Source organism: Dicentrarchus labrax, unplaced genomic scaffold (genome assembly GCF_905237075.1).
Source record: "Dicentrarchus labrax unplaced genomic scaffold, dlabrax2021, whole genome shotgun sequence".
Lineage (NCBI taxonomy): Eukaryota > Metazoa > Chordata > Actinopteri > Moronidae > Dicentrarchus > Dicentrarchus labrax.
Genome location: NW_026136710.1, coordinates 18144141 through 18168464, shown reverse-complemented (window position 1 = coordinate 18168464; position 24324 = coordinate 18144141). Strand labels below are relative to the sequence as shown.

At 42.2% G+C, this 24324-nt stretch overlaps 1 protein-coding gene across 2 annotated transcripts in view; it reads right to left on the bottom strand.

Annotated features, from left to right (window-relative positions):
- Window positions 1–24324, bottom strand: part of rxraa (retinoid X receptor, alpha a) — a 104192-nt gene that overhangs the window by 62356 nt on the left and 17512 nt on the right. For both annotated transcript variants that reach the window (XM_051412145.1, XM_051412146.1), the window contains exon 2: window positions 13031–13144. In XM_051412145.1, the coding sequence (XP_051268105.1) occupies window positions 13031–13144 (114 nt within the window). The remainder of the gene's footprint in view (window positions 1–13030; window positions 13145–24324) is intronic.

Genomic DNA, 24324 nt, shown 5'->3' with positions numbered 1-24324 from the left:
ATTCAGTGTAATGAGGGAAAAACCATGGAGGAATATCAAACACTCTAGACATTGCAGAAGTGACATTTGGAGATGTGAAAACATTAGGATGTGCTCTATCGAGAGTGTGAGAGAAGATAAATAAAATACTGTCTAACAGTCTTGTCATGTAGGATTGGTGGTTTGTGCGTTCGCGCTGACAGACTGTGATTCTAATTTCCGCTCATTTCTTAGGCATGCCTTCCCCTCGACTTCCCGGCAGCACACAAACAGGAAGGCAGGGCCCTTTGTCTTCCTGGTTTGTTGCGCTGAGGGACTTGTAATATAGAACATGGAAGTAAACACGCAGAGGAACTACAAACTTGCACCATCTTATCCTGTACACAGGTACAGGGTTGATACGTAACACATGTATACCCACCATGCCTGAAGAGGGCAGGAGCAGCAAATGTGAAGTATATCTGTCAATAAAAATGGTGTTTAACTAATTTGCAAGGAATACTAAATCAAAAAATTAAATTAAAAAGACGCACTTCCTTGGCTAACAAACTGACATCCACATTAATTAATGAGACTGGACAGAAGTCGTCCACCCTCCTCAGACATACTCTGAGTGATGCATGCAGCTTCCTTCCTTCCAACTCTAAGTGTAGTCTGATGTACAGTATGAAGTGGTGGCTACAACATCTTGAAGGATTTATTAGTGTCAGCATATGCCTCTGGTGAGGAGAAAACATGAGAGATGTTGTTTACAGTCACTTTCATGTAGACCTTCTCCTCCTGAAGCCACTGCTCCACATTTATTGCGCCTTTGAAGAATATTTTGACAAAGATCCTAAATAAAGAAGAGCCTCTTTCTCTTACTACACCACCAACAGCCCCCGACAGCTCTTTCTCATGTGTTGAGTTGAAACGGCTCTGTTGTCCATGTTGGGACTTGGTTTTCCCTGTTTATTCAGCAAAATCTGTTTTGCCAGTAATCCCGAGGTTGCTCTGCCTCGCTGCATGCTCTTGTATGTGATTTTTTTTTCCTTGGAATCTTTCAATATTTGATATGGCAGAGTGTGTGAAAACTCCCCCGCTGTTGTTAATGTCATCCAGACCTGAAATCTATTTGGCATTCTGTACACTTCTTGGTGTGCTGAGATGTTTCGGGCCCTGCTTTCATGTCACTCGCTTCATTGACAGTTGATTGCAACAGAACTTTAAAAACGTAGACATTATGTTGTCCTGCTTGTCCTGACATGTTACTATTGCGCTGTCCATCCTGGCATCTGTCGAATTATGTTTTTGGATGTGTGATGGCCAATGGGACCACGTTTCAGATCTGTAATGTCTAATACTGTTTTGATGTAACTGACTTTTATCTTGCAGAGACTAGGGGACCTTAGCCAATCACATAGAGAGTACAAAACTACTACTTCCTTTTAACTGCATGTCACAGGCAGAGTGAGATGGAAGAGATCAAGCTGGTAGATGATCACTGGGGCCCAGTGTCCAGCCCATCATGCTGTCAAACATTTTCAGTCAGATATCAGATATCTTGTTTTCAACATAACCGTCATAAAAAAGAGGAGTGCATATCCACAGGTTGTGTAAGGTTTTATGAAAATCTATATCTCTGTTTTGAATTCAAACACTGCTCGCTGGCGTTGTGGTTTAGACATTAGGTAACGTTCTGAGAGATAAAAAGATCAATCAGACATTTTCCTAGCCATTAAAGCAGGCCAAAGTCAACTTCTCATCCCTCTTCTTCAGATAGTATCAACATCTTAAGTGATAACTCATGCAGTCAGATAACAAAGAGCTGTAAAGCTGTGTTATAAATACTGTCTTTTTAGCACACTGCTCGGTGAAAAGGGTACTTTTCAGGTTACAATCATTATGTAACTTATAGCGCCGCTGTGCTTGGCCATTACTTTTTAGCACTCCCACATACTAAATGCGTTTGGTTTACGAATAATGATAATGCGTGCAGGTAGCGAGAGGTAAAATCAACAAATGCTTAATTATGACCTAACAGAAAGGTGCAATCAGTGATAATAGACTTGTTTGTTTTTCCATAAGCTCTAAATGCTCCTTTAAACCCTCTGACCTTTGGCAGGCAGATGGAGGGCAAACCAATGCAGCGATCTCTTCTTGTAATAAGCATAATGATGCCAACATACACTGTCCCCCTCGTACATAAACACAACAACGGCAAATATGATGTGTATGGAGCATCGCTGTGTCTCTCTGTTTATACATGTGTATTTGGCACTTGATACTGTCTGTCTTGCCTGCCGCATTTCAATTCACGCGTCCTGCCACTGAGCAAAGCCTGAATAATGGAACTGGCGGCGCGTTTGGTGTCGGGTGAGACGCTGCCACCACAAAACTAGCCCAGGCTGTTGTGTAATCATCAGGCTCATACACACGTGCCTCGCCTGTGTATCACAATACACGGAGCAGATGGCAGGGAGGGTGTTAAATAAACACAAATACATGCTCATAATCAGCTTGGGTTACAGGCAGCTGCTGCATCTCGTTTTTGCCTTTGACATAGATGTTCTATAAAATCACACCCTCACAAACTCTTCACATAGGAGTGTGCAAAACAAATCACAGCGCCAGAAGCCAAACACACGTTATTTTGGGTGGGGGGGGGCGGTCAGCGTTTCCTAATATCTCACCTTGGTGATACATGCTAAATCTAAAATGCTATCAAACACAGCTGGCAGGACAGAGGTGAAGAAGCATGCAGCCCTTTTAAATGCAGTACACTTACATCCACAGATGAATGCATACGCGCACACTTGAGCACAATGACACAATCGCACACACACACAATCGCACACACACACACACACACACACACACACACACACACACACACACACACACACACACACACACACACACACACACACACACACACACACACACACACACACACACACACACACAAGCATGCACAGATTGCTCCTGCAAAAAGCGAACGCAGAGGCATTAGGCCCGTGGCGGCTTTTCTTTCAGGCATTAAGCGCTTGTCCTGATGCCGTTGTCTCCGCGGGTGAGAGGGGATCTTTACTTGACGGGCATTAACAGTTAGGGACTAAATGTTCCAGGTCCTCTAGATGGTTTCATAACATTAGTGCAAAACTGTCACGTAAATGATTAACTCCTTCCTGGACGAGCCTCCTGCTGCCTCGTGGGATAAAGCGAGCAAAGGCAGGTGAGAGTGTGAGAGTGGGTAAGACACAACGAGGACACACATAAAATGTCAAAAAACAGTGAAAAATTTTAGCTAGAGGCTGAGCTCAAGGTGATGTCTTCAAATAGCTTGTTTTGTCTTGTTTTGTTTTGCAGCAAATAGTTGATTTGAGGAGCGACAATGGGCAAATAATAATAATAATAATAATAATAATAACATGATTTTGTTCATCAGCTAGTCAACTGATCCTTCAGCAATCCTCTAAATTAACTACCAGTCAGCACATGGTACTGGGTCCTCCTCTGCTTGGCCTTTTATGTTTAAAGTACTTGTTTTTATCTTTTTATTTCACATCATGCTGCCCCTCTAGTCACCTCATTGGTTTGTGAACCAGGAAATCTTATCAGCATGATTCATAAAGGTCTGGCTAACTGAACCACACAACCAAAACAGTCTAGAGATATGTCAGTGCTGAGCCATCTGACTTTGCTCCCCTTCCCCTCCTCTGCAGTCTCTCACTGTCTCCATCGCCCTCTCTGGATATTCCCATCTCTTTCCCCTTCCTCATTTCAAAGTCATGGCACCACAGCTGCACAGCCACGTTAGTCAATTAGCTCAATGGCGGTGACTGTAATGGACTTGTGGACATGATGCCCCCGTGGCGTTTGGAGCGCTCTTTCATACAGCCTCTACTCTATCAAACAGTCCCATTGACTGTGCCGCCTGTATGGGCAGACACTAAAAGGTCAACTTTCTGCAACAGTTCCCCCGCCAGTGCCCCAGGTCTCTCTGCGCCCAGAGCCCATGGAGGGAGGGCAAGAGTTATGGCTGGGTGAAAGGATGAGTCCAGTTTCTTACAGCCTCTGTCTTGTTTTTATTAGATTCTGTGTTGTATTACCCAAACTGTTTTAAGAATTTAAATTTCACACAGTTGTGCATGCACAGATTTCTTGTACAATAGGGGATTATCACCTCTAAACTAAGTGGCTTGGATAATCTGACTAAACTACTGGCTTTTTTTAACAACATGCATGGTCGTCTTAGTGCGTTTTGTTGTAGTGATGTAAACAATTACTCTGGTGAGTACAATGATGATAACCACTAGCAAAGATGACCAAAACAATGACATTAAGACCCAAGGGGTGATAAACTGATTTTGCTCCTACCAAAAACAACTATTATGGTCCTCACTTAGACTTCGAGACTTCCTGCCTCTCAGTTGTTGTCCTGTTTGTTTGGTAAAACAGGGGCTAAAGCTTTAGTGTCGCCACAGCGTCCACAGTGTGCTCCTCCAGGGCCGCCAGCTTCTCAGACCAACACCGAGTCCCGACAAGATATTTCCATTAGCCGCTGCATTACCATCACTCCCCCCTCTTTCTCCATGCACCTCAAGAAGCGTCTCTCTAAGGAGAAAGCACGTGGGAGTTGCAAACACTTCTCCCCCACTTCCACCTCTCACATCCCAGCATGTACCGGCCTGCATTAGCACACTCGGGTGGGCCTGTTGCTGTGCAGCAGAGACATGTGACATTGGGAGGTCAGGGCTTCGCCCTGCCCCCCCTACTCATGCGCACATCTTCCGCAGACCTCTTTGACCTGTTGTCCTTCACCCTACACCCCTCAATTCCTGGTTTGCCCTTTGCGGGAGCGCAAGGGCGGAGCCCGTGCAGGCTGGGGTGGCAGGTGCTACGTTTCTGACCTTCCACTTCATGAGATCGGCTTCAGTGACATTCGGATCAAGCGCTCGGTTGCGCTACCCCTACCTCCCCCCGATCGCCAGGCTGGCTATAATGCCAAGCGTGTCGAATCACTTTAGCATCAAAATACAGAAAGCCCTCTCTCCTCTGCTAACTCCTCACCCCTCTCTCTCCCCCCTCAAACTGTCTGGCTGTCACACTCTCTCTCCCCCCCCCATTTCTCCTTCTCCAGGGGCGGGTGGGGGGAAGGCACATAGTCGCATGATCTGTAGCTGCCGTTGCCCTTCAAATTCCCATCGACGAGGACAGAGGCAACTGACCATAGTGAGAGGAGGAACAGCCGGAGCCGCCGCTGACAGCATCAGGCTCCCAGTCCACTCTAAAAGGACACCTGAGCTCCCTCACTACCTATTTAACACACAGGCCACTGAACAAACACGAAGTGGACTGAGATGGACATGTAGAAACTCTGCTGTTTTGGTGAATCGCATTACGCTTTAGAGGGTGATAACATAATAAAAAGGAAAACAAAGTCTAATGCCACGTAATCAAACACTGTGACCCAATGTCAAAACTGCAACATTGACATTACAAGTTACTAAGGCCAAGAGAAATACTCCTGCATTCTTGTGTTGTTGTTCTTCATTGTTACCAAAGCAGCGTAGGATGTTGCAAGCAAAGCATAACAACCAGAAAACGCATGGTTCCGAAAGAAAATAAGACTCGATAAATAAATCACAGAAATTGGCGTCTTCCTTTGGTCTGGCCTTGTCCAAATATCTGGTCTTTCTGCTGTTAGCTGATCCAGATGTTCAGTGCAAACCTTTTGCCTTCTCCATCATTTTAGTGAAAATCACGTTACTTTGCACTCTCATTTCTCATCATGTCCATCCATCACGCCACAGTTTCTTTTCTTTATTGAGAGTAAATAATGTTTTTCTCCATTTTAGTTTTCATGATTTATTGCTGCCTGCCGTGTATTTCTCTGAACACAAGGAACACATTTCCCACTGTTTGTTTGCACAGTGGAGTGCAGTGTGTCATGAGCCAGTCGAACCGTTCCTTTTGCAAATGTGACACACATGCAATTCTTTCATATCCCAATCCTCCAAAAGTTCATCTGCGGTTAGAGGAGGCCAGTGCCCCTCCACACTTACGGATATAAACATGGCAGTCAGGATCAGGCTTAAGCCTGCAGGAAAAGCGGGAGCAACACTGCAGTGTATGATCTATCAGCTGGCCATAGCAGAGGTAGAATCAGGACTGAGGTATCTGGGTTAAGACGTACATATTCATTTGTATTAATGCCATTTGTTAATTTGCCCATATATTTTAGCGGCATACCCAATGTGCTTTACTGTGATTAACATACTGTTCTGTGTTAGGCAACATGGGGCCTGAAGAATGAGAATTTGCTTATTCATGTTTAATTGATGTTAATAAAAAATTCAGGGTTTTGGGGGGGGGTTTCCTTTTTTTTTCCAGTTGCAAAGCCTCACACAGTGCAATGTAAACCTCACTCAACGGGTCAGGATCAACTCCGAGGAGAGCTGGAATCTGTGGCAGAGGGAAATTTCACCTCATCTGCGTAAACTGCCTCTGAGAGAATACATTATTGACAAGTTAAATATAACTAGGGATGCGACAAAAAACAAAAACAAGTGTTTTCAGCTTCAAAGAATACAAAGAACACTCTCTCTGATTTTAAAAGGAGAAGTAACAATGGATAAATTTGTATTCAGCTCAAATATTCATTAGGCATTAAAATATGCTGTACTCCTGATAATTCAAATTTAAATGTTGTTTCTTTTGCACTACCATGATAATGATAGCCTTTGAGAATTTGAGCTCAATTTAAATTCAAGTTCATCTCTCAACCCATAACTCTACCACCCTCAACTACACTATGGAGATGACAATCATGCAGTAGCAGAGGCACGACCACTTCCTGTCTGCCCCACCACCCCCCGTGTCCCTGGCTGCCTCCTCACCTCTCTCTCCGCTGAGTTTGAACTGTAACAATGAGATAGCATTTCACTCTGATGGTGCTGCTGGGGGATTATAGGCTCAGAGAGTTATCAAAGGCTTAGTCGCTCTGATTTCTAGTGACCCGCCGTGGATGGCTGCCGTCACTCTGTGCCAGCATGGAGACCTCCATCTCTGCAGATGCATCCTAGCTGCTGCTGCCATGGCAGCTAGCCACCAGGGGCCATGTTACTTTGGGGAATCCCATCAGCAGACATGATGGACAGGTATGAATATTCAGTGACTCCCCTATTAGATAAAATGATTAGTAGTTACAGAGCAGCACAAATACACAAAAAAAGAACATAATTTGAAGATAGAGTAAATGTCTTCTTATCAGACAAATCAAGAAATAAACTGTGCCAACCGTTCAAAGTCTATCAGTCCTTAAAGCTTCACTAATCAATATTTTCATATTAAAAATGGATCAGTTGACTACGTTTAATGTGAAAGGTGGGGCTCTTAGTGACAAACTGTTACCTTTAGCTCTACGGGACATTTTGGCATCTTTCCGCTCATTGTTTTGGTTTTATATCCCGTAACTTTACTGTTGTGGTCTCACCGCTCTCATGAACCTTGTTTTGATTCACCAGAAGGATGTTTTCAGCTGAAAAGCTCTGCTAAGCTCTCTGTACACTATCATCCCAGCACCAAATGGCAGAAAGTCCAAGTTAGCAACTAGGAGATGAACATAGACCAAATTAGTGCTGTCAAACGATTAAAATATTTAATCGAGATTAATCGAATGTCATTAATGTCATAGTTAACTTGACGTCTAGGTCAAATTAAGATCACCTGGAAAGGTAATGGTGCATTCGCAATTTTGTTTATGTACATTCTATATATATATACACACACACACACACACACACACACACACACAAACAAAAAACAAAAAAAAAGAAATTTCACTCCGGTGTTAAAAGCCGAATATCCCTAACTTTTTGTGAGTAGTGTATATAAGTAAATATGGGACTTACATTTGTAATGTGGCCAAAAAAACAATTGCAATTGAATGTTAATGTTGTTCCAGGTCTACTGGATGTTTAACAAGCAACAGTTTGTTAAAACATTCGCAATATTGACTTTACAATGCATTGTATGGCAGGTATCATACAAATTCATGGAGGTTGAATTGTCTTTTAAGCTTTTATTGTACTTTGGCTTTTGCAATTATAGCTCACTGGTTCTGCAATAAATTAACTAAAACTAAAGTACATTTCTTCAAAATGTAGTAAGTGACAGAAGCCATATTCTTCTCTTTTTTTATTAACAGCTGCAATTTAACATCAAGCTTGATGTTTTGTAAATACACTGCAACAAATTTGTTTTCAAGTAGATGACAGATTTCTCAACAATGACGCTCCCTATTATGTGAACAGAATAGGGACAGATACTAATCAGGCTGGATTTTAGCATGTTACTGTTGTTCTTATGTTTAAATATAAAGGGACAAGGGCATGCATTAAAATATCCTCCTCACTTCCCTTGGTTACATTTCTGCTTCCCACCCCAATTCATTTTTATTTTTTTTTACAACAAATGAATAAAGCCTTTTCATTTTAAAGAGCATGAGGCGTTTGTATATCTTGGCAACCACAGCCAATATATCTCACAGTATTTGATAAGTTTAATATAAGTTAAAACACCCAATTAACTAAACAGTTTGGCAGTTCTTATCTCAGTTATGACAAACCCCAGTCCTCTGGCCTCAAGTAAATACCCTGTCACTGAAAAAAAGCAGAGATTAGCTGGTTACTGCTTAAGATGAGTCTGGATAGTTGGAGTTTGTGTATTAAAAATAACCTGTGCATCCTGCATGAATGGGGGGCCAGGGCCCATAATCGGCAGCTTGGCGTCCTCCGACCCCTTTGGCTCCTGACCTAATAGGAAGCAGCCAGGGAGAGAGCGCTGACTCCGGCCAGCCAATTAGAGCGCATGGAGCACGGAGCATACTGAGGCTAACGAGCTCCCTCTCTGTGACCCTCCTCACCTCAGCAGGACCCTGCGATGGGAAATATGAGGAGCCGGGAGCCACTTTAACTCCACGCCACCCCTCCCCTCAACCTCCCTCTTTAGCCTCCTTCGTCTCCCCACTCCAACCTCTACTCTCAAACCCTGCTGTGTGACCACAAGGTCTACAAACACATGCTGCCTCTCTCCAGAGGCCCACCACATGGCTTTTTACTACCACGCTGATGCTAAAAAGCACCACACAGAAAAACAATGAGCGCGTACACACACATTCCTATCACAGAGCTGGAGCTGTGTCACTTGCATTTCCCTGTAGTTTACTCTGGCCCGATCGTGGAGGAGCAACGGAGCCTCTTTCCAAATACTCTGAATAGTAAATGGGTTCCAAATTAATTGGCAGGATTTGTGAGGCAGTGAGATAATTCATAGGCACTGTAATGAAGTGGGACTGCTGCAGCACTAATGTGGCTTGGCTTTGGACATTATGTGAGTTGAACAAAACATTATCAATACAGAGTGATGAATCAAAAGCTAACAGTACACCTCGTAGGTTGATCTCAGCAGGTAGCAAGAAAAAAAGGGCGGGACAGTCCTGATGTTGGTGCGTTTCCGGCACACCACTCAGCCACATCCAAAGCTAATGAATTAAAAAAACGGGGGGGCGCAGTAAAAATCATCTACTTCCAACACCCCCACCCCCTTTTTCTCTGCAGGCAGAATTGGTCCTGTCATTTGGACCCTCCAAACACAGACCATATGTGGGTTCAGCCCTGGCAATCAGACTGCATTGTGGAGCAGGCGGCTGAGTTCATCAGGAAAAAATTAGCCCGCCGCTCTGCAGGCCTCACTCCCATTGGCCAGTCACGCGGCCCGCTCCGTTTGAGGGCACCCCAGACATTCCTGCGGATAATCTTTTCCATTCCTCTGCTCAGCTCGGTGAGGACAGACCAAATCACAGCACAAGGCCTGCATTGTGAGGGCCTTTTCAAAAAGCCCTGTTTTCAATGCCGTCTCTCTTTTATGCTTTCCCTCTCTCTCACCTCATACACCACAATTCCAAAAAAGAAAAAAAAAAAACTTTTTCCCATCATGGCTTCTTTTTCTCATAAAAAACAGTAAATGATTGCTTTTTTGAAATGACCCTGCGGAAAAGCGAAGTCCCGAACACTACGGTTCTCACAGTCCCTTTCCAGTAAGAGTTTGTTTTTTAAAAGCCCAAACAATGTAAAACCACTGAAACCGGAGCCTGGCCACATCAGTGTGCGGCCTGGAGTTCAGCGGATCGCTGCTGAATACGGCTCGCAAACCTTCCCAGAAACCTCCTGCTTGGTCACCGCTACATGCCTCGCACCTCCCACAGCAGCTTGTCATTGTGGCCGTAGTCGGGCGGCTGGAACGTCGAGATTGGAGGACAATCACACAGTGTGGGGACACTGGTGGATTTATAGTAACACGTTCCATAATTAGACCCATGATTATTACAGGGTCTATAAACTTTAGACTCCAGAGCGGCTGTCCAACCTCTGCTGCTATGACTTAACAGTTACTTCACTTTCTCTAGAAGTACACTCTGCTCTTGGCTGCTCAGGGAGAATTTAACACACAACTGAATTGGTTTAACATCTCCTGTAGTGGAACAGCAACAACAAAAAGATAGTAAAATCCACCTTGTTTCAACACTTTCACTCCCCCTCTCCTCTCCATTTGCCCCTGAATCTGAGGTAGACAAAATAATCTAATGCAACTTGTATCCCAGTGTGCTACGGGTCTTAAAATAGCCACAACATAAAGAAGGAAAACCTTTGACATAGTTCAGCAAGACTACACTTCTAATCCAGATGAACCTAATTGTTCAGGAAACATATCCACCCTTACTGCAGGCTGTGACAGTAAAAAATGTTGCAATCAATCAAGATAGCTCCGCAAAAAAGTACACAAAGATGGGGGTGGTAAGGTTGGTGGAAAAACTGCACCTCACCGATCATGCTGAAACTTGTCCATGAAAAAGTATTTGCCTGTGAAAGAGAGGGTGGTGGGTTCTCTTCTTGCCTCCACTGGAAAAATAAAAATCTATGATCTTGCAAAGATAAAAAATAAGAGATTTAGCTTTACATTGTCTGTTTGCTTTTAAGAGGATGAAACAGTAGGACAGAAACCTTTCTTTCTAAACCTTAGACAAACATGCAAGTAGGTTTTTCTCTTGAGATGTCCAAGAGAGAGACCTCTGGGGCAGATGGGAATTGTGTCCCTGCTGCAGTTTCAAGATCAGTGTCCTGTTTTGAACTCTTTACTTTCCAGTTACAGAATGGTCCACGTAACGACCAGGCAACATTAGCAAAAACTGTTTATACTGTGTGGGTATCAAATGTGATTGACCATTATACAACCCATTCACATTTCTGCTTTTTCTTTTAAATGACCTCTTTCAAGGTCATTAAAGACGGTCGTGTTTCTCATTCTTGAGGGAAAATCTTCCACTATAATCAGAAAACTAAGAAGAGACAAGAACATGTGTGCAGAAATAGATTTGATCAGTTTAATCATATTGGCAAATTTGATTGTGTCTTTTTTTTGCGGCCTATTCACAGATATAAAGGAATGATTTCAATTATGGAAAGACCTCAAGGCAGTTTTGATACTGACTTAAAAGAAAGAAACAAGCATGGATTATCTCATTGCTTATCAAATTTAGATTGTACTAAACAAAAAAAGAAAGATTGAACGGATTTTGTCATTTTTGCTTTTATCTACAACTTATGATGCAGGACCTTGATTTCTTTGTTGGTTGTGCGAGCGGTCTTAAAGAGGAAATGCACATGCAACAAGTGTTTTAAATACTTTATCCTGGTTTGAAACAGATTACAAAATGTAATGAACACTGCAAGATTGATTTACCAGAACATTTGATATTTACTTGTACCTTTTTTAATCCAATGAACCACTTCACCCAGCAAATTCCACTAATGTAGCTAAGAGCACTTCAAGTAAGGAAGAATTAAATCAAGTGAATCAGAAAGGAGTCTGATTCATCTGTAGTGCTGCGCAAAATGGAACAAATGGACAAAACCCTGAGCTAATTCAAAACAAGACAAAGAGGAAAAGCACTTGGTTTCTATTAGGGAGTTGTATTAGCCAAGATATATTATAAGATGTTAAGATATTCTCTATTTATATGTAAAGCTTTGTTCAGTGATATCAGTTGAGAACTAACAATGAACATACTGAATGTGCTTCTACTTAGGACTAAGGAATTCTAGTTGAGAGATAGAAAATTTATCTTCTGTAACTTTAAAATCAAACAGCTGCTCTTGTCTTGCCAAACGAGTCATGCTCTCATCACATGACAGGCAGCTCAGCTGGTCGCAGCACTGACACTGCAGAAGGAGCGAGCCTTGGGGATGGAGTGATAAATGTATCAGCGTGAGCCACATGTTCTGCACAGCTCCGTCCCCTATTCATTGGCCACACAGCAGACGGTTCAGTTCAGAATATCCACTAATGTCAGACCCTGCTTGCCTGTGAGTGCTGGGAGGAGGGCTGACTGGGGCCAACCTCAGAGCTCCTCTGTTGACTTGTCCATCACTGGGGCTCGACGTGTAAAGATACTTTTAAGCATTAAAAAAAACAATGCTCCAGCCACACCTCTGAGCAGAGGCGGTGGTGTGTTTCTGTGGCAGAAACAAGCAAGACTTTCCAATGTATGAAGAAACTAATAATCATAGAAAGTCAAATAAGATCTTGACAAAAGCTTCTCTATGTGTTTAGAAAGGTTTTTTTCATTTAAAGATTAATATTGTTAATTATTTTAAAACACAGAACATTAAAAAATAATGCATCACATCATAATTATCTCAATTGAACCCAATTAAACTAAAACTACATAACTACATACTGGTGTCTGAAATCATTTTGATCTGCCTTTGATGTCTTGAAAACAGCCTAAATTCAATGAGATGAGATATTATTTTGGATGATTAGACAGTCTCAATGCATCAGGTCATGAGGTGCACTTCTCATGACTAATTTTTATAGCCTGCAACTGATCCATCAGTTGAACCATCCTTGAATGCATCCACCCCCTACTTGGCTAAGAATACACAATAATAATGAATGAGGACAAGTACCCAAGAAGCACCAGGTTTGTTTACACAGTCAGTGTTACCTGAGGATAGGCGACGCTGATGGAGGTGACACATGCCACTGAAACAGGAACAAGCCTCGCCTGAGCGTCCTCGCTGCATTGGAGGAGCCAACGAGCACTGGGGCTTCAGGAACCCTGTAATGAAAGAGATGAAGAAAAATTTGAGACAGAAAGAAAAGATGAAGGAGAAACAGAATAGAAAGAGGATTCTTCTGAGCATGCAACACTGATATAACAATGGCCGACCCTGGCGGAAAAAGGCAAATTGAGAATTTGCCTTACGGGGCCCTTTGTTTGACGGTCATGGGGTGAGGAGCAAACAAGTTACAAAAAAATATATTCCCGCCAGCACTGTGCCACCATCAGGCCCAGCCAACCTCTCACATTTACAGCTCTGTGGCTGGCTGGCCCTCATCCTAACCTCCTCACCGGTGGCACTACACCAGCTCACTGCTCATGTCAACTCTGTGGCTGTACCCAGGGCGAGGCCTCCAGAATGTGGACACAGCCTGCAGAATACCGGGTAAGGCTGAACTGGAGGAGGATGAAAAGTGGGTGGGCACAGGGCCGAGGTTAGCAGCTCAGTGTGGGCAAAACGCCAGATTGGGCCGAGGTGCCTCGAGGGGCTGGACGAGGCCGTCTTACTGTCTGTCTCTGGGGTCAAGCAGGTCATTTTCAATAGGGAAGTCATTATCCAGCACAATGAAGCAACTGAGTAGGCTGCACCCCCTCCGGAGCAGAATTCACCCGGCCGTCACTGACATTATCCAGCAAACAGGAAGAGCAACAAATAAACCTACAGTAGATTGCCAAAAATAGAACTGATTTGGGGGATTTTTTTTTTTTTTTTTTTTTTATTACAGCACACACAAAGGGGGGAGAATGAAAAATAAAAAGTAAATACAAGAGAAATTTGGAACCATAAATAACTTGCAAATATGTGCCAAAACTCTGACCCTGTAGCACTAACCCCAACACTAATGACCTTTTAAAATTCCTGAATATCTTTAAATACTGCAGAATTAAAGTGGCATATGAGTGGCATTTGATGTCTTGATTGACAGCGTAGCCTCTAGCCAAAGTGGAAACTTCTGTGTGAACTTTACTTTTCTCACTCAAATGAGGATTCGCTCTGTCTTTATCGACCGGGTAGCTCATTGGCATCTGCAGATCACTGCAAATCCAAACTTTATTCATTCCTCATGAGGACCTTTAGATTTCAAGCAAACATCGAGAGCAACAGCCCCCACGCCCCCCGATCACTGTGTTCTGAGCCCAATAAAGCCCCTTTATTGCCACCATGAAAAACATGTCACTCCGGATGAGCTCAGAGAATGACATTTAAAACAGGCAAAGGGATATTGAATTAGTTCCCCATGATAAGCTGTCTGGGATGCTGATACTTTCTGCTTATAAAAGGGTGTGTAAGTGTGAGTGTGTGCCATGTGCATGTGTGTGCACAGTTATGTGGATGTGAGAGGATGGGGGGGGGGAGATGGGGGTTCATGTCAGATGCATTCTTCAAAGCTTTGATTAGTATTACGGATGAGGCAGGGACTGACAAGGCAAAGCAAGTCTGGACCAGCAAGAGCAAACACAGACTGACTGAGATCATCCTGCAGATCATGAATTAAATAAAACAGACGAGGAGGGCACTCTAATTAAACGAGAAGTAAACATGTTTGTATCTCGTTGTTTGCTGAGCACAGTAATGCTTTTGTTGTTATCAGATGTTGGAAAATGCCATCTGAAACCAAGAGAAGAGCCGTTGGAAGGATATGAGTAAAATGTAGTGACAATTTATGTTGGTGATTCTACATAATAACATCTTAAGAGATGACTGGACTCGAGTCAAGACTTGTGTGTGTGTGTGTGTGTGTGTGTGTGTGTGTGTGTGTGTGTGTGTGTGTGTGTGTGTGTGATTCTGAATGAGTTTTTATTAGATTAGGGATTAGTTCACCCCAAGCAGACATGTGTTTCCTGTTAGCTTGGGTGCAATCTATCAATCGAGAGTATGATTTGCCAAAAATTGGAAGATATCCATCTGTCATCACTCCGACACAAGAACTCAAAGGCCACGCTGAAGAGGGTGATGATGAAGTTGTTTGATATTGTGTTTGCATGCAAACAATATATAATCCAGATCCAGAATGTGTTGCAACCATTTCAAATTATACAACAAAAAGCACAAGACAACAAAAGCTTAGAAATTAGAGTATTTTTAATTGTAAACTTTAAAAGAAAGGCTCTATTTTGTCTGCTACAAAATGAACTAACAAAAAGACATCATAATCAGTCATCTAATCTTTTATAATCTGAACACCATAATATTCAAGGGTGCTTTGTTATATTCAAAGCACTGAGAATCTACACAAAAAAACACCAATAGCAAAAGAGGATTTCCAATGACCATAGTGTAGCATCATGGATGAGGTGCATGCGCTCTGGGTGAGAGGCAAAAATAATAAGAATCTTGTAAAATTTTGATTCAAAAAAGTCCTGCCCCATCTACTACACTCCAGTACATTCCTGGTTGTACAAAGGGGTTGAAGGGCAAACAATGACACATGGTATAGAGCTCTAAGCAATGTCACTGAACATTAAGGCATTAACATATGAGCCCAGGCTCGCAGTCAAGTTCGACTTTTCCAAAATCAGGAGTAAACTAAGCAGACAGCAGCTCCCCCACAAAAAGAGCCCAACACTGCAAGCCATCCACCAGAATAATGTTCCCACGGGACGGAGCAATGCTAAAGTATGGTGTTCAAACACTTGGAATTTCACCTAAAGCTTGCAGACTAGAGCTAGAAAATGGAACAAATTAGTTTGACCCTGAACTTGATCTCAGCATTGGAGAAAACAAAACTTTAGCCTTTGTTATTTTAAAAAGGTAAATACACAGATCTATAAGTTACATGAAACTTGGTAATTTTCTGAGAAATCAAATTACAAAAGCCATATCATCAAACATTAAGTTACCTGACAGTTGTAAAAAAAAAATAAAAAGATCTGAAATCCTATGGATTTTAGAAAGCACATAGGTGTCTTTTTCCTCTTGGCATCGTAAATCTTTTTCAGTGAGGGGCTTTACTCTTCAGGTCTTGAAGAGATGAAAGTGCGGCAGAAGCTCGGGCGTGTACGTGCAGGTTCAGGATCTGCTGTCATGAGTGGTGAGGTTGGTACGTGTCTTGTCATTACAAATCATCTCTATCACGCCGCATCAATATGTCTTTAGCAGGACCCTGATTACAGAAATGTTTGATCTTGCTCTTCGCTTCTAAGCAGCAAGGATCTCATTGGCTTTAATAACTGTACGTTCCAATCTTCGGTGGACAAGCTCAAACGCTCCCCACACCGGCAGCCAATCACCATTATCCTTACCAGCTGTTGTGGGGCATCAGAGCAATGTAAACACGCTGGGGGTCTTCTCATTAAAGATGGGCTGCTAATGAAATCGCATCCAGCATTTACAACCTAGTGCTAATGAAGGCAGGCCTTTGAGATGGTCCACTAATGAAAGAATGCTTTTTATTGATATACGGCTAATAAAAGAGAGGCTTAATGACAAGGTTCTAATGAAACAAAGGTGTGTCAATTTGCCATAATAACAAAACCCACTGATAAGCGCACGGCTGAAGTATTTTCGTTGATGGACAATTCTCATTTATCACAGACACATCAGTGAAAGTGCTTCCAGACTTTACAAGATCCCACAAACTCAAGTCTTTTGAATGAAATACATTCAAGCATTCATGAGCAGGATCGCAGCCGAGCTCTCTTAAAGCGTAACGATTGTTCGTGTCCCGTGTTGCCAGGGTGATCAAGCCCAAGGTCAAAGTTCATTGGGCCCTTAATGCATCTCCCAGGTGCAATAAAAAAAAGAAAAAAAAAAGGCCTTTCCCACGTGGGACTCCAGGGGATAAGGTCCTGGTAGAGCGCGCAGAAGGACGGGCCAGCAGAGGAGTCATCAATCGCCACGGTTACTGTCGTGAATGCCATTCACCTTCAGCAGTATTCTCCAGCATGCATCCAAGCTCCACGTGAGGAAAAGAAAACCTGTGTAAGAGAGACCAAGTTCTAGACTGCCTCCCCTCCCCCCCTGCCTGTCCTCCAAAACGGCCTTGAAGACTCGAGCCGGTTCATCAAGTGTTTGCCCACATGTCCCTGAGATATCCATTTTATTGGATTTTCTCTTTCTTCAACATGCTATTTCCTCAAACAGAATACTTCACTATGAATTATGAAATTACTATTGAGTACATGTAATAATTTTGACATGCTGAGACATATGGCTATATGTCTGTACTTTATGTGACAGTGTGTCCAGCATGTGCTGGAACAATTAGTCTGTTTAAACTAAAATGTATTCGTAATTTTAGATAATTGATTAACCATTAAAACATTAACCATTAAAACCATTTATCAAGCAAATATGTCTCCTATTTGCTGTTTCCAGTTACTTTTGCTGCTTTTCTGCTGCATTTTACATCAGTGGACTGAGTATTGGGGGGGAGGGGGGGTATGACTATTGTTCAGACAAAACAAGAAATTTGAAGACCTCAGTTCTGGGAGCTTGTGCTAGGAAATGTTCTCTATTTTCTAACACTCTAAAGGCTAAATGATTGACTGCAAAAATCACTGAGAAAAATAATTGTTAGTTGCAGGCCTAATGCTTTTTGCGTTTGTGTTTCATGCCGTTTTTCCTATAAACGAAAGGCATCAAGTACAACACTTAATGATCCTCTGATGTTTGCTTCTCCCTAAAGAGAGCTAATCCCGTGCAGCACCGTCTCATTACACCAACAATTACTACTCTGACAAAGCCTATGTGCTTGAACTACCTTCTCTTCATTTCAGTGAGGAGCTAAAACACACTTCAGGACCCATCAGCTGATAATCAAACACTTCTGAGCACTACATCCCCCTCTGATCCCCAACAGCATGGAAAGCATCCGTCCTGCTCCTGAGCATATCTGCTCCATCAGCAAACTGTCTTCCCTCCCCCTTTTCCATTTTGAAGAAGAAGAAAAAAAAACATTCAAACATGCCTCTTAGCTCTTATTTATCTCAACCAGAACAAAGCCTGAACAGATCTCACGACAACAAAGCAAACCTCATAAAGATAGCTGGAGGCAATACTTAGATGCTGATCATACTATTATACAATTGATAGAAAAAAATCTTTGACATATTTTACACACATGTAAATCCTTTTGTTGTTGTTTCTACATGTATCTCGGGCTGTCTGGATTGATTACACGCCTTCTTTCAGTTTGAGAAATACCTTTGGGTTGAATTTCCACCCTTATTTAGACCCCATTACTGAGACCTTGAGGGTCCCTAAACAGCCAAACAGGACAGGTCAATGGGAGCAGGTGAACTGACTCTGAGGATAGGGCCTCAGATGAACAAGGGGGCAAAAACGACCTACGGGTCTCTGTAGTATGTTGCATTATTTAGTATATTGTGTCAAACCTGCAGTGCCTACAAGTGGCTTATACGTAGAAAAACTGAATGCCAACCTGTTTTTTACTGAAGGAACTCTTCAGTAAAAAAAATCTTTAGAGCCATAATTTCCTCTGCCTTGGAAGAATTAGGGCAACATCAGCCACCTGGCGGCTTCTTGTAGCCCTAATGGAAGGTTAGACAAAATCTCCAGAAACAGATACCCATGCAGACCTTGGCTGGAAGACATAATTCTCAGGTTCAGCCACAACAAACCAAATCACTTGCAGCAAAACTTCCTTTCACAAAATGACAATGAGGTTGATGCTATGAGTAGTCCTCACTTCACTGGAAAACAAAAGTGACTAAAATCTGCAACTTGCATTTGTCTCTAGAGTCATGAGTCACAAAACCAACCGCTGTTGAGGTCTGGACTGGCAATAAAAAGTTAACTGGACAGCTTTATTGAATGACTTATTAAGCCACTGTGTTTTGCGAGACCCAAACTGAGGCGCTTTTGAAATGAACAAGAGCACCTTTCTGTAACGGCTCTTTCAAAAAAACTTTGTCTGAAATTGAGTCTGTGACTTTCACACAGTCTCTGGATAATGAAAGTGGCAGTTGCCCTGGTGTGGCATTTGAAGCCGCGAGGCATCTGTAGAAAAGGTAGAACTGACAAAGATGACCTTTGTAAAACCGGAACTTTAGGTCTGTTATTATTGTGCAGCACATGTCTATCTTCAAACCATAGACTGTTACTTTCCCAAATCTCTATTTTTGACTTCTAACGAACACTGATACAAAAATCCTTAACTTAATAAGATTAAAATTACAATGTGATACCACTAATTTAGATATGATTTAAATACTAACTTCAATGAAATGGTGAAGTCTATTGATTTAATCTAGTTTTTATTTTACTTAATAAATTATTGAGCAACATCAAGGTTAGCATGTCAGAGGTAGCATACATTTTTGTTAAATGGCAGCAAGAGACATGCATTGAAATATATTAACACACCTCAACACTACTTTGTTCCTATTTCATGCAGCTTTGTGTAGCTAAGAGACCCTGACTTATGTGCTTCTCAGTTTAAAAAGATATATAAGCAGTCATTATTAAACTGTGCTGCTGTTTCACAGCCCTTGTTTACACCGGAGTTACAGAGCCAGACATAATTCTGTCACATTACAAAAAGACAGCTAGTTGAAAGTGTGGTTGTGGTTGTGGCAAAATCTGCCGCTGACAAAGCTCCGCCCACAGGCTTCCTTCCAATTCCGTTGCGATGTCTAATGTGAATAACCCCCCCCACCACCACCACCACCAGTCAGTGGATTGGTTGGTGTAGACATTTTCAATCTTGGTTTGATTCCCCGCCCTACACACACACACACACACACACACACACACACACACACACACACACCACACACACACCCCCCACACACACACCAAACTCAATTGCTTCCAGACACACAGTACACCTGCATTCATAACGGTTGTAAAGTAGAGTATTCTAGGATTATTCTGAATTTCTAAATATTCTTTCGATGCGTTTCAGCTTCGGCTCCATTATAATATAATATCTCTCAGGTGCACCTTTTTTCTATATATAGTATTGCCTGCTCTCGAAGCATTGTATAAAACATCACAAAGTGCCGGGGTTAAGCTTAGATGACACCAAAGCAACGGTTCATGATAATTTATAACAGTCATTTGTCTCACTTGCTGTGACATGGTGAAGCCAACGGCAGGCGATTGGTGAGCAGCCACAGGCAGACGGGTAGAGGGAGGGAGAGACTAAAAGAGTGTGGTAAATGAGGTTAGAGGGGAAGAAAAGAAGGGGCTGGTTCAAAGAGTGCTTGTGCACGTCACAACCTTTCTCCAGGGCGAATAGGGGAACAAGGGCCTCACTGCAGCCCAGCAGCCAGAGCAGCTCCTTGGGCAAACGACTCTAATCAAATTTGTGTGATTGGACACAGAAAAAGCTGCAGGGTTAAAAGAGGCTCCTTTCCTCCTGGAAAGGACACAAGGAAGCATTTAAAAATCTACTATCCCTCCGCTGATCTTTACAGTAGCCGTTCACATGACGGACTATCTGCCCACGCCAACAGCCCTTGGCACAGCGCACACTGGCCCTTTCTCAGCTGTGAAACATCACTACCAGAAAGGCAAAGATAAAAGTTTGTTTTATGTGCTTCCTCTAATGGATTGTGGGTGGAAGTTCATCCAATATTTTGCAGGATTTACCGAGGATTGCACTGCTTCAATCTTGCGTCAAAGTTGTTATTTTTAGCCTTGATTAATGGTTGCAATTGGCCGTGGTTCTAGTTAGTTCAGGGCCTCGATTTCCCTTGATAGTAGCTGACGTTTTGGAGTGATCAAAGAGAACCACCTCCATCAAATTATTTTAAAATAAAGCTCTGCTTCACAGTACAGAGATGAATATTCTGTGTGGGGAGAAATCTAATGCATCAACAACAGTGTAGAAGTCCCCTAAGGAAGAAAGTGAGGTGTGGTACGCGTAGCGACCTGTGCCCCACTCACTGCCTGCCTGAGTCCTTGTCGAAGATCCCAGAGCACGCTTCCTGTTAGCCTTCTAAATTGACTCCACACACCCACACTCCCATCTCTACAGGAGCACAGGGTCTTGCATTAACCTCCTCCTGCCGCCTCAGCCGAGTACATCTTGAATCCACGCACAGAGGATGTAAACATGTGCAAACAGCCATTAACACAACAGAAGGAAGAACTTGCCACCCACGTCCTGTGTTCCTCTCTTCCGAACAAATTGTTCTGTAACTCTGACCCAGATTTAGCAATCAAGGTCGACGCATGCAAAAAGGCAAGGCTTGCATTGACATTGGCTTATTCTGACGTTGTTGGCGAGAAGGCCCTTTGCACCTACTGTCTTCACTCAAGCAGGCATGGTACATTTACAAATGCCCCAAATTTGAACCCAATTTTTAATGTTTTTTAGGCTTTTAGTCCTATGAAAATGACTTGGCCAACCGATGATTCTGTCTATCACTACAGAGAAGGCAGCACATCCTCACATCTGAGAAGATGGAACTCACAAATGTTCAGCACTGATTATGGAATATTTTAAAAAGTAACTTTGTAACTATGTATGTATATGTTTTTAGACGCTTCTTAGTGATCTTTAGGTAATTATGTGCCATTCCTAAAATGCAGCTGTATTTTAAAAACCTGATTAAAAGAAAGCCCCATATATACATATCATGGGAAACATTGAGCCAGTTATGTGAAACATATTAATATGAAGTGGTACATAATTCAAAACCTGAAACAAAAACATCTGGAGCCACAGCTGCTCTGCATGGGTGTGCACTCCAGAACTAGAACGACAATAAAAACACAAATTCATAATACAGTAGAATAAGAATAACACAAGACAGACCACTTGTAGGACAGTTTTAAAAACAGGGATTAAGTGCACTCTTTGGCTAAAATGCCTCTTTAAGTTGGAGGCATTAAATATGAATGGGGGATTTTAAAACCAGTAATGATGATTCCAGCCTGTTGACTGTAAAACTCCACTAGGGAGTAGACTCCAGAAGGGGAAAATATTGAAATAATCCCTGTCCAGGATTTCAAATCTACAGTAAATTGGTTGTAAAGTGCACACCTCAGATTCAGTATCGCTATATGACACTGAGCCAGGCTCGACTGGGAAAGACTTGGACAGGAAAACAGTGCTTAAAGAGCAAAATCGAGTTTTGGAATGAAGAGTTTGGGCCAAGATAATGAATGGAGACAACAGGGCTCTCTCACTGAGTAAACCTTCAAGTATCAACGTTTCAGGTCCCATATTAATGGCATGGCTTGAGGCCGCTGTACCTTGAGAATGAGCTTTTTTTCCATTCTTTCTCTTGACTCTTGAAAATAAACATACTTCGACTTGGCATCTAAGCTCCAAGCAAGCCATTTGTGAAGGAAATTCAGTAAGGCACGACTTCTATTTGTGTAAGACTGAACGTAGAACACATTATGTTCTTTGGTGTAAGTGTATTTATTTGACCATTGTATTTATAGTCAAAGTGTTAGAGGACTAAAGAAATGCAGTTCAGCCTGTTCCATAAATCTCTGTCCATAAACATGTTGTTTTAAGAAATAACCAATAATATGGCATTAATTTTTTCCCAAACTTAACATCTAGGCCAGTTTACAGGAAAGACCTTTAGTAAAGACTTGAGAAGGTCCAGGAAAGCTCTGGCTAAGGATCTCTACTTGCTCTTTATGCAGGTTATGTAAAAAATATTTTAAAAAAGGGGCAAGGAGCCGGACCTTGCTGAGCCTTAAAAGTCAGCAGTAAAATAATTACTCTTAAATGGGCCAATCCTGCAAAGAGGTTCACGATAAAGACTTTCATTAAATTGTATGAGTCTTACCAAGAATAATCATTCTTGTATAATCATTTTTTCACTCCTAGAATGAACGCTGTTCAAGGTGGAAAAATCCTCCACATCTCCAAGATAATATAGCTGTCCAGCCATACAAAATAATACCTTGCATTTAGCGCTACTATATGTGATTTATGATGTGTTCTATGCTTTCAATGTAGTGTCACAGTTAAATATTCTAAATATAGAAAAGAGGGGGGAAAATTTTTCACTGTCATTTGTTCTGAAATAGCAACAACTAACTGAATAAACTCAAAGTTCTTTCTCACAAAGCCTTGACACTGAGAGCTTTACATTAGGCAACGTTATTGATTTGCATTTGCAGAAAAATAAACAGCCTGCAATAGCCTATAAACGGCTTGTTATGGCAACACAGAAAATAGCTTGTATGGATACAAATATAAAATGTATAAAACAGCCGCCATGTAGAGTGCACGCCGCTCACTGGGAGAGTAAGACAGCTGAGGCCGAGGCTTGTTATGGGTGAGAGTATTATTCCAAAGCCTGAGTGATCTCTTGTGCTCTTCAGGAATGGATACATGCCACGCATTCCAAGAGGCGACCAAACCGTTGCACTTCAGACTGCGCCAAGCGGGCTACAGCTGCTATTACGGATGTCCATCTAGCTATTTACCTATCTATTTTAACAAATATCCTGTTCCAACGGCCATATTTTGAAAAGCATTTTACAGATGTGCCCCTCTTTAGCATATGTGACAGCAATATTTAACCTGGCTCTTCTAATATTTCTGTCCGCTATATCAAACAGCAGGTTGCTGTAGCAAGTGGCATCATCCCAAACACACAAAAGTGAGGAAGTACTCTTAAATGTAAGCACATGTCAAAGGTTTACCCTGAAGACAGGCTGGACAGGAACATTTCTGACTGCTCAGATTGAAGAGAAGAACATTCCTGCAAATGGCCAGGAATATAATCATGTATTAAAGGTGGGAGCAGTCTGGAGAAAAATAGTTGTTGAGTAATAATGATTATGAATATTTAATGATGATTACGATAATGATTGTTGAGTCTCACTCCCAGGTCGACGTTTTGGCAACCCAACGAATCAGTGTTTGATTACCTGGGAGGTTACGTTGTGTGGGACACTTTGTTTGTTACAAATTTACCACACCCCAAAGTGTCGGTGTTTGACAACCTGGAAATGAGAGAATCATCTTTCTAAAGAATGACTAACCTTTTGGTTTTAAAAAGTGAAGCGTACATTAAGAAAGGTAAAAAAATAAAAATCAGATAAGAGCTCTTTCTGTTAAGAGGCAACTGAAGTCTGTGGATGACAGTTACAGAATGAGGCTCCATTCAGGTACATTATATCACTGTTTGAAGGATGCGTGGGCTTACAGGTCAGCCGCCTCAGCAAAACCAAAGAAAAGATGAAAAACCTCTATAAAAGATTCCTCACAATGCCGCTTGATGAAAACAGAAAT